General features: G+C 50.3%; 1 protein-coding gene across 1 annotated transcript in view; it reads left to right on the forward strand.

Moving 5' to 3' along the window:
- The first annotated feature begins 2,572 nt into the window (after window positions 1-2,572).
- The window catches only part of LOC147725082 (uncharacterized), a 186,287-nt gene continuing 172,021 nt past the window's right edge, over window positions 2,573-16,838 (forward strand). The window contains exon 1 of the mRNA XM_086967104.1: window positions 2,573-2,679. Within this exon, the coding sequence (XP_086823230.1) occupies window positions 2,601-2,679 (79 nt within the window). The 5' untranslated portion in view covers window positions 2,573-2,600. The remainder of the gene's footprint in view (window positions 2,680-16,838) is intronic.

Raw genomic sequence — 16,838 nt, forward strand, 5'->3', positions numbered from 1 at the left:
TTTGATATGTCGTCCAGTTGGATGAGGAGTGGGTGTTATGTTTCATACAGGTGTCTGATATAGACTCAGGCAGCAACCAGACCTTTTACCAATATTCCCTTGATACTACACTACATAACATTTGTTAGTAAAGACCTTTTACCTAGTTATGGTAATGCCTAAATGACATGGCATTTTCTCTGATAACTAGCCTCATTCATTATGCATGAGGATTCTCGAAATCTCAGTTGGACTACCATATACTGCCTAATAACTATGCATAAGGGTTATTCCTTCCTTCATCCTAGTCCGACATGACACAGCAAGGCATATCCCCTGAGAGTGCCACATTGGATATATAAACGCAATATCTCTGCTGAGACAGTAGAGGAGAGAAGGACTTCCATGCTGACCCACTAACGTGAGACACTGAGGTTCCTGCACCCAGACACTCCAGCTCGCAGTAGAGACAAAGCATGGGTCCCACAGTCTCTCACTTCAGGTAATAGGGCTGACTTTCTCCCAGGGGGATCTTGGCTCCACACCCACATACAAGCTAGGTACACTTAGGTACATTTAGTTAGGGGCGGATCGTAGGAGTATGCATGTTATTGTCATGTATTTTCAAACTTGCCTGTATTTATGGTTTTAGCACTATGATAGAAATCTCTCATCCTTTTACTCTGTTGGTGCTTACAATCATTTATATCTCTTTCTGTCTAATGGTTGTTTCAGCACACTTATTTTACATTAGAGTGAGGCTGGTTCACTCAATGCTTATTGAAAAACATCCCCCTGTTTATTCTGTGTATCTCTCTGAGACAAAAGTAAGGACAAGTGAAAGTATTACTTTTATTCGATTTCGTAATAAATTGTAAAAGCATGAAAAAAACACATATTACATAATGGTTAGCAAAGATAAAAATCTATAAAATACAAAAAAGTAAAAACATTATCCAATCATAGGTTTCGGTCACAAACAAAGGTTAAAATAAGAATATTGTAATCTATACAAATTGTAAGAGCTTGATCGCAGTTCAATATGAAAAGGGCGATATTTTATGTAATTGCTGATGGGGAGTGATCAGACAGTCATATATCTTTGCCATGTGGACTACAATATTTTTTGTCCAATTCTTTGGCTGCTATTTTCCAAAAGGTGATGGCTCAACATGACACTTGGATTGACTGGCCACCAAGGCATTGCATCACTGCAGCTCTGCTTGACCTCAATTGGTTTTTCCCTAAAAATCTCACGTAGGACTGTTTTTCGAGATTCTAATAGCAATGGGCAAATGCATAAAAGGTGTAATAACGACTCTTCTCCTTGTTCGCACAGGCGGCATTCTCTAGTGGGCCATGTAGACTTCCATTTTGGGGTTAGATCCTTCTTGGGGTATGAGCCCAGCCTCAACAGCGTCAAATAGTGCTTTTTGTGATGCGAGAAGTGTTCAGACAAATACGGTTGGGGTTTCAGAAACTGATATGATTGAATCACTGTCCATGCAAGATTTGTGTTAGCAAAGGCAGCTTTGTCCATTAGTAACGAAATTCATTTGGTTGCGCTGTTTATCATATTTTTTAATCCGGAATAAGAGGTTGTTGTATACCATGCCTCTTCAAGATGTAGAACCACAAGTGATTCTTTTAGGACTGCAACTGTAGAGTTTTTTTGCCTTGCTTGCTTTTCAACTTCTTCCCAACAGAAGTGGGCTAAAGTTTTGTCTTCCGCATGCCTCATCCACCAGTAATATTTGACCATCGTCCCTTGTCCGGCAGGTTTCTTTTTTTTCAGCCCGTATTCCAGTCAAATTTGTGCCGGAGAGATGTGCCGAGGAATTAAAAACAGGCGCTTAAAAAAACTCGATTGGGCTAAATTTAAGGCTGCTGAGCGAAAAGTATTGCACTGTTTCCACGATGGTGAGGGGTCAGAGATGTTTGATAGTTGCCAAAAACTGTTCTCTCCTTTGAAGGAGAGGTTTCTAGTGGCACTGTGAGCTAGCTGGTATACAGGCTAACATAACCAGTGGGGTCTCTAGAATTATTGAATATCAACAAGAACTAGCCCCCACAGAACTTATTTCCTCCCTCTCCTATTGATATATATGGTGTCTAGATAAAGTCTGGACACCAATCCTACAGTGTATGATGTCTAAATGCGCAGATCCTCTATAGGTTTTCAGAAACTACATGACAATAGTATATAATTATTAGACATTATAATCAAAACTCTTTGAGTTGTTTTACTAATGGATAATAAACCATAAAAAAACAGCATGACAATATAGATCAAAATGACAAGAACGAGGACAGTAGTTTCAAGAAAATTACTTTGGAAGATGGTTGCACACATTCCTTTCATATCTGTGTTGGGCTGGGGATGAACAGGTACATGTTTTACCTGAGGGCAGAAAAGAAGGATTAAGTCACACACTGCTCTCTCCTCCCTCCTCCCTCCTCCCTCCCATCATATGCCCTCCCTTGGAGGCCTGTAGATATGAGGAGCCCAGGACACCTCCCCAGATCTCCACCACACACCAGCCTTCTGCAGTCACCCCTCTCTTGATGCACTCTCAGCGTAGTTACTTCCTGCAGACACACTTTGTGGTTAGCAGTTAGACATGGCTTCGCACAGTCTAGCCCCACTCCTGGCCTTCCTGCTCATCTGGACCGCGACCACCGGAGGACAGGTCACTGTAGGTAAGGCGGTGCTAGCAGGCTCTAGGCAGCAGCAAACCTCACTCCAATGGACCTCAAGAACCGCCAGGCCGGGCAGACACTCCTGTGCAAGGAGAGGATATTATATATGCTAATAATAGCACTTCTGTGTAGACATGTCACATTTAATATGCAGTATTAGCACTTCTGTCAGCAATATCATATTGATGGGTCATTTAATGTCCAATACAAGTGCTTCATTGCAGCCATTTAGCACTTCTTTGCAGACATGTGCTCTTTACTGTGCCAATAATGGCCCTTCTGAGCAGGAGTGTAATATCTAATGGGGCAGTAGGGGCTCTCCTGTGTAGGCATGTCTTGTTTATTCTGCAGTGTTAATCCTTCTGTTAGGCATGTCATATTAATGGGTCATTTAATGTGCAGTACAAGTGCTTCACTGCAGCCACTTGATATGCAACATACATTATTAGCACTTCTGTGCAGGCATGTGCTCTTTACTTTGCCAATAATGGTGTCCCTGTGCAGGGATGTAATAAATAATGGAGCAGTAGGAGCTCTCCTGTGCAGGCATGTCATATTTAGTGTGCATTATCAGCACTTATGTCAGGCATGCCATATTAATGTGCGATTTAATGTGCTTTCCTAGTGCTTCTGGACAGGCATGTTGTGTAATCGTGCAAATAAATATGCAGAAATAGCGCTTCCGCTTCTGCCAAGCACGCCATTGGAATGTGCCATTTAATGTGCAGTACTCATGCTTCTGCACTGGCATTTGATATGTAATGTACAGTATTCACACCTCTGTGCATCCATGTGACATATACTGTACCAATAATATCACCTCTTTACAAGTAGGTAATATCTAAAGAGCCAGTAGCACAATTCTGTGCAGGAATTCCACGTTAATGCGCAGTGATAGTGCTTCTTTTCAGACATGGCAGATGAGTGTGTAATTTAATGTGCTTTCCCAGTGGCTCCTGAGTCGCATCTATGGGTGCAGCCTGACTTTTTAATCCTCTACTTATGTATCTCTGGAAATTGCTTCAGGCTCGTGTTTTTTGTATTTTACCAAAGGTATTTTTAACATTTGCATAAAACATAACATAATGGGACATCCATATAATGTTGATTGGTGCTGTTTTTAGTGATACGTCAGTCGCATTTTAAATATAATATTGGCACATTAAAGACTAATGAAATGAAATGTAATTACATTTTTGGGAAACGAATACAAGTGTTGCAGGTGATACACACTTCAGTCAACGTGCCATATGCAAGTAACTACTGTACCTTTATTCCAGCCCACATTCCCAGCAACCAGACAAAAATCAACATAAATGGAAACTGGGTTAGCATTACAACTGACGGTAAATTGCAATGCAGTTGCGAGAGGACAGAAGTGGAAGAAGCGCCATTCAGTGCGGGTACCTCATGGTGTGACCCCCTCACGACACCAATTGGCTGTTTGAGTGATTACCGCAAACCGGAAATCCGGTTTTGTGCACAAACTTCTGATGGTGTCTGAATCTGGATTCCCACAAGATGGCAACTTTGTCTAAAAGCACCTCAGCTGCCCAGCGTTGCAAAACAGTAAACCTGAGCCTCGACATGTGCTGGGATTAAAATCGTGTGAATTAACAATGCGCAGTGAAGAGGAAGCCTTTTTTGGGGCGAGCTTCATGCACGCCCACCCCTCGATCCATGACTGATGAGAGCTAGAGAAACTGTGGTCTGCAGCTGGTGGTTTCCAAAGAGGACCGAATTAAGCCAGGGAGTCCTTTCGGCTGTCTGAGCATTGCTGCCTGCTCACTGGCTGATCTAGGCCTTGTCGGAAGGGAGGGAGCCGTGTTTGGGACTGTGCACGAGGGCGGGAGCGCCCTCTCTGGGGGCAGAACTCCGTCCACCCGGGCATGAATCTCTCCACACGAGTGTGACTGGGAGAGAGCCAGTCGCATTCTGCCACTAGTGCCAACAGCTAATTTAGTTTACTTGGTTCATCCCACGAGATTCTCTTTCACCTTGGCACAATCCCAACGAGAGGAAAGGTCACGGGCTAGGTGTGATGTAGGAAGAGGTGTGATGCCCCCTAGCGCTTACAAAACAGGAACCTCGCATGGTTTTAAACCATGACTCGCTTTGTTTCTCTCAGGCCCCCTTTCTCGACTTGGCCCTATTTTTTTGGCTATTCTGTGACAGACACTCTCTGACATTCCCTCATTGTCTCTCTCTCTCTCTCACTCTCAATCTCTCTCTCTCGCGCTCTCTAGCTCACTCTCTTCCTTCTGTGTCACTCTCACTGTCCCTTGCATGCACTCTCAATCTCTCTCTGTGGCGCGCTCTCTAGCTCACCCTCTTCCTTCTGTGTCACTCTCACTGTCTCTTGCATGCACTCTCAATCTCTCTCTCTCGTGTGCTCTCTAGCTCACTCTCTTCCTTCTGTGTCACGCTCACTGTCCCTTGCATGCCCTCTCAATCTCTCTCTCTCGTGCGCTCTCTAGCTCAATCTCTTCCTTCTGTGTCAATCTCACTCTCCCTTGCATGCACTCTCAATATCTCTCTCTCGCGGGCTCTCTAGCTCACTCTCTTCCTTCTGTGTCACTCTCACTGTCCCTTGCATGCACTCTCAATCTCTCTCTCTCTCGCACTCTCTCTAGCTCACTCTCTTCCTTCTGTGTCACTCTCACTGCCCCTTGCTTGCACTCTCAATCCCTCTCTCTCTCGTGCTCTCTAGCTCACTCTCCTCCTCCTGTGTCACTCTCACTGTCCCTTGCATGCACTCTCAATCTCTCTCTCTTGCGCGCTTTCTAGCTCACTCTCTTCCTCCTGTGTCACTCTCACTGTCCCTTGCTTGCACTCTCAATCCCTCTCTCTCTCGTGCTCTCTAGCTCACTCTCCTCCTCCTGTGTCACTCTCACTGTCCCTTGCATGCACTTTCAATCTCTCTCTCTTGCGCGCTTTCTAGCTCACTCTCTTCCTCCTGTGTCACTCTCACTGTCCCTTGCATGCACTCTCAATCTCTCTCTGTGGCGCGCTCTCTAGCTCACTCTCTTCCTTCTGTGTCACTCTCACTGTCCCTTGCATGCACTCTCAATCTCTCTCTCTAGCGCTCTCTAGCTCACTCTCTTCCTCCTGTGTCACTCTCACTGTCCCTTGCATGCAATCTCAATCTCTCTCTCTAGCGCTCTCTCTAGCTCACTCTCTTCCTTCTGTGTCACTCTCACTGCCCCTTGCATGCACTCTCAATCTCTCTCTCTCACGTGCTCTCTAGCTCACTCTCTTTCTCTTATGTCACTCTTAATCTCCCTTGCATGCACTCTCAACCTCTCTCTCTTTCGCGCGCTCTCTAGCTCACTCTCTTCCTTCTGTGTCACTCTCACTGTCCCTTGCATGCACTCTCAATCTCTCTCTCTCTCGCGCTCTCTCTAGCTCACTCTCTTCCTTCTGTGTCACTCTCACTGTCCCTTGCTTGCACTCTCAATCTCTCTCTCTCTCGCGTTCTCTAGCTCACTCTCTTCCTCCTGTGTCACTCTCACTGTCCCTTGCATGCACTCTCAATCTCTCTCTCTTGCGCGCTCTCTAGCTCACTCTCTTCCTCCTGTGTCACTCTCACTGTCCCTTGCATGCACTCTCAATCTCTCTCTGTGGCACGCTCTCTAGCTCACTCTCTTCCTTCTGTGTCACTCTCACTGTCCCTTGCATGCACTCTCAATCTCTCTCTCTAGCGCTCTCTCTAGCTCACTCTCTTCCTTCTGTGTCACTCTCACTGTCCCTTGCATGCACTCTCAATCTCTCTCTGTGGCGCGCTCTTTAGCTCACTCTCTTACTTCTGTGTCTCTCTTACTGTCTCTTGCATGCACTCTCAATCTCTCTCTCTCGTGTGCTCTCTAGCTCACTCTCTTCCTTCTGTGTCACTCTCACTGTCCCTTGCATGCCCTCTCAATCTCTCTCTCTCGTGCGCTCTCTAGCTCACTCTCTTCCTTCTGTGTCACTCTCACTGTCCCTTGCATGCCCTCTCAATCTCTCTCTCTCGTGCGCTCTCTAGCTCACTCTCTTCCTCCTGTGTCACTCTCACTGTCCCTTGCATGCACTCTCAATCTCTCTCATTGGCGCGCTCTCTAGATCACTCTCTTCCTTCAGTGTCACTCTCACTGTCCCTTGCATGCACTCTCAATCTCTCTCTGTGGCGCGCTCTCTAGCTCACTCTCTTCCTCCTGTGTCACTCTCACTGTCCCTTGCATGCAATCTCAATCTCTCTCTCTAGCGCTCTCTCTAGCTCACTCTCTTCCTTCTGTGTCACTCAAACTGCCCCTTGCATGCACTCTCAATCTCTCTCTCTCACGTGCTCTCTAGCTCACTCTCTTTCTCTTATGTCACTCTTAATCTCCCTTGCATGCACTCTCAACCTCTCTCTCTTTCGCGCGCTCTCTAGCTCACTCTCTTCCTTCTGTGTCACTCTCACTGTCCCTTGCATGCACTCTCAATCTCTCTCTCTCTCGCGCTCTCTCTAGCTCACTCTCTTCCTTCTGTGTCACTCTCACTGTCCCTTGCTTGCACTCTCAATCTCTCTCTCTCTCGCGTTCTCTAGCTCACTCTCTTCCTCCTGTGTCACTCTCACTGTCCCTTGCATGCACTCTCAATCTCTCTCTCTTGCGCGCTCTCTAGCTCACTCTCTTCCTCCTGTGTCACTCTCACTGTCCCTTGCATGCACTCTCAATATCTCTCTGTGGCACGCTCTCTAGCTCACTCTCTTCCTTCTGTGTCACTCTCACTGTCCCTTGCATGCACTCTCAATCTCTCTCTCTAGCGCTCTCTCTAGCTCACTCTCTTCCTTCTGTGTCACTCTCACTGTCCCTTGCATGCACTCTCAATCTCTCTCTGTGGCGCGCTCTTTAGCTCACTCTCTTACTTCTGTGTCTCTCTTACTGTCTCTTGCATGCACTCTCAATCTCTCTCTCTCGTGTGCTCTCTAGCTCACTCTCTTCCTTCTGTGTCACTCTCACTGTCCCTTGCATGCCCTCTCAATCTCTCTCTCTCGTGCGCTCTCTAGCTCAATCTCTTCCTTCTGTGTCAATCTCACTCTACCTTGCATGCACTCTCAATCTCTCTCTCTCGCGGGCTCTCTAGCTCACTCTCTTCCTTCTGTGTCACTCTCACTGTCCCTTGCATGCACTCTCAATCTCTCTCTCTCTCGCACTCTCCCTAGCTCACTCTCTTCCTTATGTGTCACTCTCACTGTCCCTTGCTTGCACTCTCAATCCCTCTCTCTCTCGTGCTCTCTAGCTCACTCTCCTCCTCCTGTGTCATTCTCACTGTCCCTTGCATGCACTCTCAATCTCTCTCTCTTGCGCGCTTTCTAGCTCACTCTCTTCCTCCTGTGTCACTCTCACTGTCCCTTGCATGCACTCTCAATCGCTCTCTGTGGCGCGCTCTCTAGCTCACTCTCTTCCTTCTGTGTCACTCTCACTGTCCCTTGCATGCACTCTCAATCTCTCTCTCTAGCGCTCTCTCTAGCTCACTCTCTTCCTTCTGTGTCACTCTTACTGTCCTTTGCATGCACTCTCAATCTCTCTCTGTGGCGCGCTCTCTAGCTCACTCTCTTCCTCCTGTGTCACTCTCACTGTCCCTTGCATGCAATCTCAATCTCTCTCTCTAGCGCTCTCTCTAGCTCACTCTCTTTCTTCTGTGTCACTCTCACTGCCCCTTGTATGCACTCTCAATCTCTCTCTCTCACGTGCTCTCTAGCTCACTCTCTTTCTTTTGTGTCACTCTTAATCTCCCTTGCATGCACTCTCAATCTCTCTCTCTTTCGCGCGCTCTCTAGCTCACTCTCTTCCTTCTGTGTCACTCTCACTGTCCCTTGCATGCACTCTCAATCTCTCTCTCTCTCGCGCTCTCTCTAGCTCACTCTCTTCCTTCTGTGTCACTCTCACTGTCCCTTGCTTGCACTCTCAATCTCTCTCTCTCTCGCGTTCTCTAGCTCACTCTCTTCCTCCTGTGTCACTCTCACTGTCCCTTGCATGCACTCTCAATCTCTCTCTTGCGCGCTCTCTAGCTCACTCTCTTCCTCCTGTGTCACTCTCACTGTCCCTTGCATGCACTCTCAATCTCTCTCTGTGGCGCGCTCTCTAGCTCACTCTCTTCCTTCTGTGTCACTCTCACTGTCCCTTGCATGCACTCTCAATCTCTCTCTCTAGCGCTCTCTCTAGCTCACTCTCTTCCTTCTGTGTCACTCTCACTGTCCCTTGCATGCACTCTCAATCTCTCTCATGGGAGCGCTCTCTAGCTCACTCTCTTCCTTCTGTGTCACTCTCACTGTCCCTTGCATGCACTTTCAATCTCTCTCTCTCTCACGCTCTCTCTAGCTCACTCTCTTCCTCCTGTGTCACTCTCACTGTCCCTTGCTTGCACTCTCAATCTCTCTCTCTCTCGCACTCTCTAGCTCACTCTCTTCCTCCTGTGTCACTCTCACTGTCCCTTGCATGCACTTTCAATCTCTCTCTCTTGCGCGCTCTCTAGCTCACTCTCTTCCTCCTGTGTCACTCTCACTGTCCCTTGCATGCACTCTCAATTTCTCTCTGTGGCGCGCTCTCTAGCTCACTCTCTTTCCTCTGTGTCACTCCTACTGTCCCTTGCATGCACTCTCAATCTCTCTCACTAGCGCTCTCTCTAGCTCACTCTCTTCCTTCTGTGTCACTCTCACTGTCCCTTGCATGCACTCTCAATCTCTCTCATTGGCACGCTCTCTAGCTCACTCTCTTCCTTCTGTGTCACTCTCACTGTCCCTTGCATGCACTCTCAATCTCTCTCTGTGGCGCGCTCTCTAGCTCACTCTCTTCCTTCTGTGTCACTCTCTGTTAGACGGGACCTGGAGGGTCGGCCGAGGACAAGGGGAGAGGTCTCCGTGGAGAGCCGTCTCCAGCGATCGTACAGACAAGTAACTTCCCCCCCACAGATGGACACCACACAAAGATAAGGTTTAACGTTCTTTATAAGCAATCTTGAAGTACGGTAGAATGGTACAAGGAGGTCAGGACTCAGGGGTCCCCTCGATTCTAGTCTCTTGGATGGGAAAGGGGGTAGCGGGACAGTCTTGTTACCAATCTGGTAGTTGCGATGAGATGATGGGTAGCTCACAATCCTCGAGCTCGGCGTTCTAGGAGGACGGGCTGCGGCAGCGCCAGCAGGTCCCGAGGAGATCGAAGGTGGCAACGGTCCGCGGCAGCGCCAGCAGGTCCCGACGAAGATGGTAGTTACAACGGGCCGCGGCAGCGCCAGCAGGTCCCGGCGAGGATGAAGGTTGCAGAGGGCCGCGGCAGCGCCAGCGGGCAGGACGACAGTTCACAAGGCAGGGCTGCGGCAGCGCCAGCAGTCCGTCAAGGATGAGTTCTTCTAGGTGTCTCTCGACTCCAGGATACAACTGTCTTCCTGCTCTGGAGCTGCCCCAGTTATAGGTCTGGCGCCCTTTGATGTCCGGACCCTCGCACTTGGAGGTCGGGAGGTCCGGGATGAGGGAGTCCAGACACCCAGCAGGGGGGTGGAGCCAGCGCCCGGGGAGGCTGGGGGCGATCGGCACCTGGCGGGGGAGAGCCATCGACACTTCTTCCTCCCATTGACCTGCCAAGTGGTCCGTTCACCTCCTGGGTGGATGGTGGTGCCGGGATGTCGGGCCTGGCCAGGCCCAGGGTTGGGGTCGAGCTGAGGCCATGCGGCCTCGTGGTGCAGTGTCTAAGATGGCGGTCGGGCCGGGCAATGGTGCTGACGGTGGCCCGGGCCCGTGATACAGAGATGTCCGGGGGCAGGAGTCCCGTAGGGGACGGATTGCGGGTTGCTTCTGTGGGTAGCACCTGGAGAGCCGGTGTCCGGGCCCTGTCATGCGGGGAGGGAGCGAGCCCTTTCATGTGGCCTGTCCAACACTCTCACTGTCCCTTGCATGCACTCTCAATCTCTCTCTGTGGCGCGCTCTCTAGCTCACTCTCTTCCTCCTGTGTCACTCTCACTGTTCCTTGCAGGCACTCTCAATCTCTCTCTCTCGCACGCTCTCTAGCTCACTCTCTTCCTTCTGTGTCACTCGCACTGTCCCTTGCATGCACTCTCAATATCTCTCTGTGGCGCGCTCTTTAGCTCACTCTCTTCCTCCTGTGTCACTCTCACTGTCCCTTGCATGCACTCTCAATCTCTCTCTCTCTCGCACGCTCTCTAGCTCACTCTCTTCCTTCTGTGTCACTCTCACTGTCCCTTGCATGCACTCTCAATCTCTCTCTCTCGCACGCGCAGTCTCTAGCTCACTCTCTTCCTTCTGTGTCACTCTCACTGTCCCTTGCATGCACTCTCAATCTCTCTCTCTTGTGCGCTCTCTAGCTCACTCTCTTCCTTCTGTGTCACTCTCACTGTCCCTTGCATGCACTCTCAATCTCTCTCTGTGGCACGCTCTCTAGCTCACTCTCTTCCTCCTGTGTCACTCTCACTGTCCCTTGCATGCACTCTCAACCTCTCTCTCTAGCGCTCTCTCAAGCTCACTCTCTTCCTTCTGTGTCACTCTCACTGTCCCTTGCATGCACTCGCAATCTCTCTCTGTGGCGCGCTCTCTAGCTCACTCTCTTCCTTCTGTGTCTCTCTCACTGCCCCTTGCATGCACTCTCAATCTCTCTCTCTCACGTGCTCTCTAGCTCACTCTCTTTCTTCTGTGTCACTCTCAATCTCCCTTGCATGAACTCTCAATCTCTCTCTCTTTCGTGCGCTCTCTAGCTCTTTCTCTTCCTTCTGTGTCACTCTCACTGTCCCTTGCTTGCACTCTCAATCTCTCTCTCTCTAGCGCTCTCTAGCTCACTCTCTTCCTCCTGTGTCACTCTCACTGTCCCTTGCATGCACTCTCAATCTCTCTCTCTAGCGCTCTCTCTAGCTCACTCTCTTCCTTCTGTGTCACTCTCACTGTCCCTTGCATGCACTCTCAATCTCTCTCATTGGCACGCTCTCTAGCTCACTCTCTTCCTACTGTGTCACTCTCACTGTCCCTTGCATGCACTCTCAATCTCTCTCTGTGGCGTGCTCTCTAGCTCACTCTCTTATTCCTGTGTCTCTCTCACTGTCCCTTGCATGCAATCTCAATCTCTCTCTCTAGCGCTCTCTCTAGCTCACTCTCTTCCTTCTGTGTCACTCTCACTGTCCCTTGCATGCACTCTCTATCTCTCTCTGTGGCGCGCTCTCTAGCTCACTCTCTTCCTTCTGTGTCACTCTCACTGTCCCTTGCATGCACTCTCAATCTCTCTCTCTCGTGTGCTCTCTAGTTCACTCTCTTCCTCCTGTGTAACTCTCACTGTCCCTTGCATGCACTCCTTGCAGTGTCTAAGATGGCGGCCGGGCCGGGCAATGGTGCTGACGGTGGCCCGGGCCCGTGATACAGAGATGTCCGGGGGCAGGAGTCCCGTAGGGGACGGATTGCGGGTTGCTTCTGTGGGTAGCACCTGGAGAGCCGGTGTCCGGGCCCTGTCATGCGGGGAGGGAGCGAGCCCTTTCATGTGGCCTGTCCAACACTCTCACTGTCCCTTGCATGCACTCTCAATCTCTCTCTGTGGCGCGCTCTCTAGCTCACTCTCTTCCTCCTGTGTCACTCTCACTGTTCCTTGCAGGCACTCTCAATCTCTCTCTCTCGCACGCTCTCTAGCTCACTCTCTTCCTTCTGTGTCACTCGCACTGTCCCTTGCATGCACTCTCAATTTCTCTCTGTGGCGCGCTCTCTAGCTCACTCTCTTCCTCTTGTGTCACTCTCACTGTCCCTTGCATGCACTCTCAATCTCTCTCTCTCGTGTGCTCTCTAGCTCACTCTCTTCCTCCTGTGTCACTCTCACTATCCCTTGCATGCACTCTCAATCTCTCTCTCTCGTGTGCTCTCTAGCTCACTCTCTTCCTCCTGTGTCACTCTCACTGTCCCTTGCATGCACTCTCAATCTCTCTCTCTCTCTCGCACGCTCTCTAGCTCACTCTCTTCCTTCTGTGTCACTCTCACTGTCCCTTGCATGCACTCTGAATCTCTCTCTCTCGCACGCTCACTAGCTCACTCTCTTCCTCCTGTGTCACTCTCACTGTCCCTTGCATGCACTCTCAATCTCTCTCTGTGGCACGCTCTCTAGCTCACTCTCTTCCTTCTGTGTCACTCTCACTGTCCCTTGCATGCACTCTCAATCTCTCTCTGTGGCGCGCTCTCTAGCTCACTCTCTTCCTCCTGTGTCACTCTCACTGTCCCTTGCATGCACTCTCAATCTCTCTCTCTCGTGTGCTCTCTAGTTCACTCTCTTCCTCCTGTGTAACTCTCACTGTCCCTTGCATGCACTCTATTATAACAGGAAACCTATGGTCTTTAAAGCTTACAACAGCTTATTTACGAACATGGCTTAGTTGATGTATGGCCTAGGTTGAAATATCCAAAGCCAGGATACACACAGTACTCCTGCCCACATCAAAAGTTAGCCAGGTTAGATCATTTTTTTGTAACCAAAATTTATTTAATAGAATGCACATATACAGATTTTTCCCCGAATTACCTTGGATCATAAGCCTGTTCTTTTAAAACGCACAATGTACGGTGTGGCATGCTCCCGGGGAACATTTTCCTTTGATAGGAAGTTATTATTAAATGAAGAATTTATTGATCATATACAACAATGGGTAACCAAATATTTAGCCATAAATCGAAACTCCACCAAATGTGACATAGTCTGGGATGCTATAAAAGCAGAGCTCAGGGAAGAGATATTGAGCTTTGGGTTACATGTATAAAAAAAACTTAGGCCGCATCTACAGGAGCTATACGATAAGTTACAATGTGCTGAATACGCTTTGATAGAGGTGGTAAAGGGGAAACTTGACACTACACAGATACAAACTGAGGTTGCATGCTGTAAAGCCAGGATAAATGAGGAGTGGGCCAATGACATAGCAAAGAAATATCATCTTTTCATGAGAGAGTGTTAAGAGTTTGGCGAGGCAACTGGTAGATGCTTGGCCAAGAAAATGAGATGTAAGGGGGCTAAAAATACCATTACAGCAATTGAGGATTCGACGGGGACTATAGTAGAAACACCTGAGTGTTTGACCATGTCACCTAGGGATTTATATGGGCAACAATGAGGTGCCAGGGGTTCGGAACTGGATTTATCCAGGCTGTTAAAACTATGTACACATCCCCAAATGCACAGGTCTGTGTGCTGGGACTTGAATTGAACCCCTTAGTAATATCAAGGGTTACCCGACAGGGCTGCCCCTGCTCTCCTCTGTTATTTGCGATATATATTAACCCGCTCCTAAACTTACTGGAATATAGGCTAAATACACAACTAAAGAGCCTCAGGCAGGAGCGGGTTAATATATTAGCATACGCAGATGATATAGCAATAGTTTGACCGGACCCTGCCACCACATTGGTAGAGACAGAACAACTAGCATCAATATTTGGGATGAGCTCAGGCTAAAAGTCAAATTTGGCCAAGACACAGGATATATATACAGACCAAGCACACTTTAATGATCCAAGGGTGTTGAAGGAGGCAATGTGTTGGACAGGCCACATGAAAGGCCGCTCTCCCCCGGCCCGACCCGGCCTGAGCCCGGTCCCGCAGGTACCACACACCACCCTTGCACGTCCTCCGTCCCCTCAGGGACCCCTGCCCTCGAGCATGTCAACCTCGTGGGTCCGATCCACTGCCAGCCTACGCGCCCATCCTGGGGCGCCATCTTGGACACTCCACCACGTGGCCACCTGGCCCCCGGCCGACCTCAACCCTGGGCCTGGCCAGGCCTCAGACATCCCGGCACCACCATCCACCCAGGAGGTGAGCGGGCTACTTGGCAAGTCAATGGGAGAAAGAGGTGTCGATGGCTCTCCCCCGCCAAGTGCCGCTCGCCCATCACCTCCCCGGGCACTGGCTCCACCCCCCTGCTGGGTGGCTGGACCCCCTCATCCCGGACCTCCCGACCTCCAAGTGCGAAGGTCCGGACATCAAAGCACTCCAGCCCTATAACTGGGGCAGCTCCAGAGCAGGAAGGCAGTTGTATCTTGGAGTCGAGAGACGTAAAGAGGAACTCATCCTAGACAGACTACTGGCGCTGCCATAGCTCTGTCTTGTGCACCATCGTCCTGCCTGTTGGCGCTGCCACAGCCTTCGCAACCTTCATCACCTTCATCGTCGTCGGGACCTGCTGGCGTGGCCGCGGACCGTTGTAACCGTCATCTTCACCGGGACCTGCAGGCTCCGCCGCGGACCGTCGTTTTCCTTCGTCCATCTCGGGACCTGCCTGGCTCCGCCGCGGCCCGATCATCTAGAACGCCGAGCTCGAGGATTGAGAGCTATTTTTCACTCATTGGTAACAAGACTGTCCCGCTACCCTTTCCCCAAACCAGAGACTAGAATCGAGGGGACCCCTGAGTCCAGACCTCCTTGTATCATATCATCGTAACCTAAGAATTGCATATAAAGTCTCGTTAAACCTTCAACCTTGTGTGGTGTCCGTCTGTGGGGGGGGAAGTTACTCGTCTGTACAGTCGTTGGAGACGGCTCTCCCCGGAGACCTCTCCCCGTAGTCTCGGCCGACCCTCCCGGTCCGTCTAACATTGGTGGCCAGCGGCGCGATCCGAATCACCGCGTAAACGTACAGAGAGTAGCTCACCCCACGACGAAATCACAATGACAACTAAAGAAGGCGGATCAACCGAGAAATTCCAAATGGAGAAATTGGAGGAGTACAGCCATCGTGAACTAAAACAATTCTGCATCGAACTAGGTATCGCTACCACCGGACTAAGCACCAAGGACGATTTTAAGCATGCCCTAGAATCTTGGGCAGAGACTGGGGCTGCCGGAACCCCCGATCAAAGCACCGCAGAAAAAACCACCACGGCCCCTGAAGGGCAAAGAACGGGTCTCTCGCAAGACGAGATCCAGGAAAGAGAAAGAACCCGACTACACGAGCTGGAAATGGCCCGACTCAAAATGGACATTGAACTTAAGTTGGCCGAACAAAAAATCAACTTAGAGCACCTGCGTCTCCGAGAAGAAAGAGAGGAGAAACAAAGACAAAGGGAGCTCGAGGAAAAAAAACTGGCGTACGAACACGAACGGAACCTAGCCGAGATCAACCTGCGCAAGCAGAATAAAGAAGCAGGGATGCCCGAGCGACCCCACACCTCAGGGACCACAGAGAAAAAGGTACACATCCCCAAGGATGTGGTCCGAGAATATTTCCGAGAGGACGACATCCAGCAATGGTTTAAGGCCTATGAAATCGCTATGACTGCACACCGGATCGATAGAAGCGACTGGGGAGCCGGTCTATGGGGGAGATTCCTCAATGAGGGCCGCGACACCCTGCTACAGCTCCCGGACCACCAGATGACCTCCTATGACCATATGAAAGCGGCACTCCTCACCCGCTATGGCCTCACACCCGAGATGTACCGTCAGAGGTTCCGAGACTGCACCCGCATCCCGGGTACAACTTGGGTGGACTATGTAACATACTTTAGCCGAGCCTTCGAGGGCTGGATCAGAGGAAGCAACGTCACGAGCTACGAACAACTGTTCAATCTGATAGTATGGGAGCACCTGTCGAACAATTGCTTTATTGAACTCCGCCAGCACCTCCTCGACAGCAAGTTAACGGATCCCCGGCAGCTCGCAGCCGAAGCTGACCGGTGGGAGATCACCAGAGTGGGCCGGAATGGGTCCTACGAACAGAACCGGAACAACAATGGTCAGCACCGACCCAGAGGAGGAGGAGGGGGCCAAGGACGAGGAAGAGACAACGCTCCGGTCACCCCCGCTACCAGCACCACCCCCCCGGCCAACCGGGGCAGCACCCCGGCGCGACCGGGGTACAGAGCCAATGTCACGTGTCACCGATGTCAACGAGTCGGCCACTATGCCAACGACCCAAACTGCCCGCAGTACCAGAGCCCAAGACCCCGCCAAGTGGCCGCTGCAGCCCTAGGGGAAGAACAAATCTCCGAGGAGCAGGAAGAATACGAACAAGAGCAACAAGAGTGGGAGCCAGCCGCCATGGCTCTAGCATGCTTAGGGGGGAAAGACATGGTCCCGCGGGTCCCCCTACCCGCTAACACCCAGAAGTACAGCCAGTGGGTGAGCATCAATGGACGCCGGGCCGAAGCCCTTCGTGACACCGGGGCCAGT

Source organism: Lissotriton vulgaris, chromosome 4_1, assembly GCF_964263255.1.
Source record: "Lissotriton vulgaris chromosome 4_1, aLisVul1.2, whole genome shotgun sequence".
Taxonomy (NCBI): Eukaryota; Metazoa; Chordata; class Amphibia; order Caudata; family Salamandridae; genus Lissotriton; species Lissotriton vulgaris.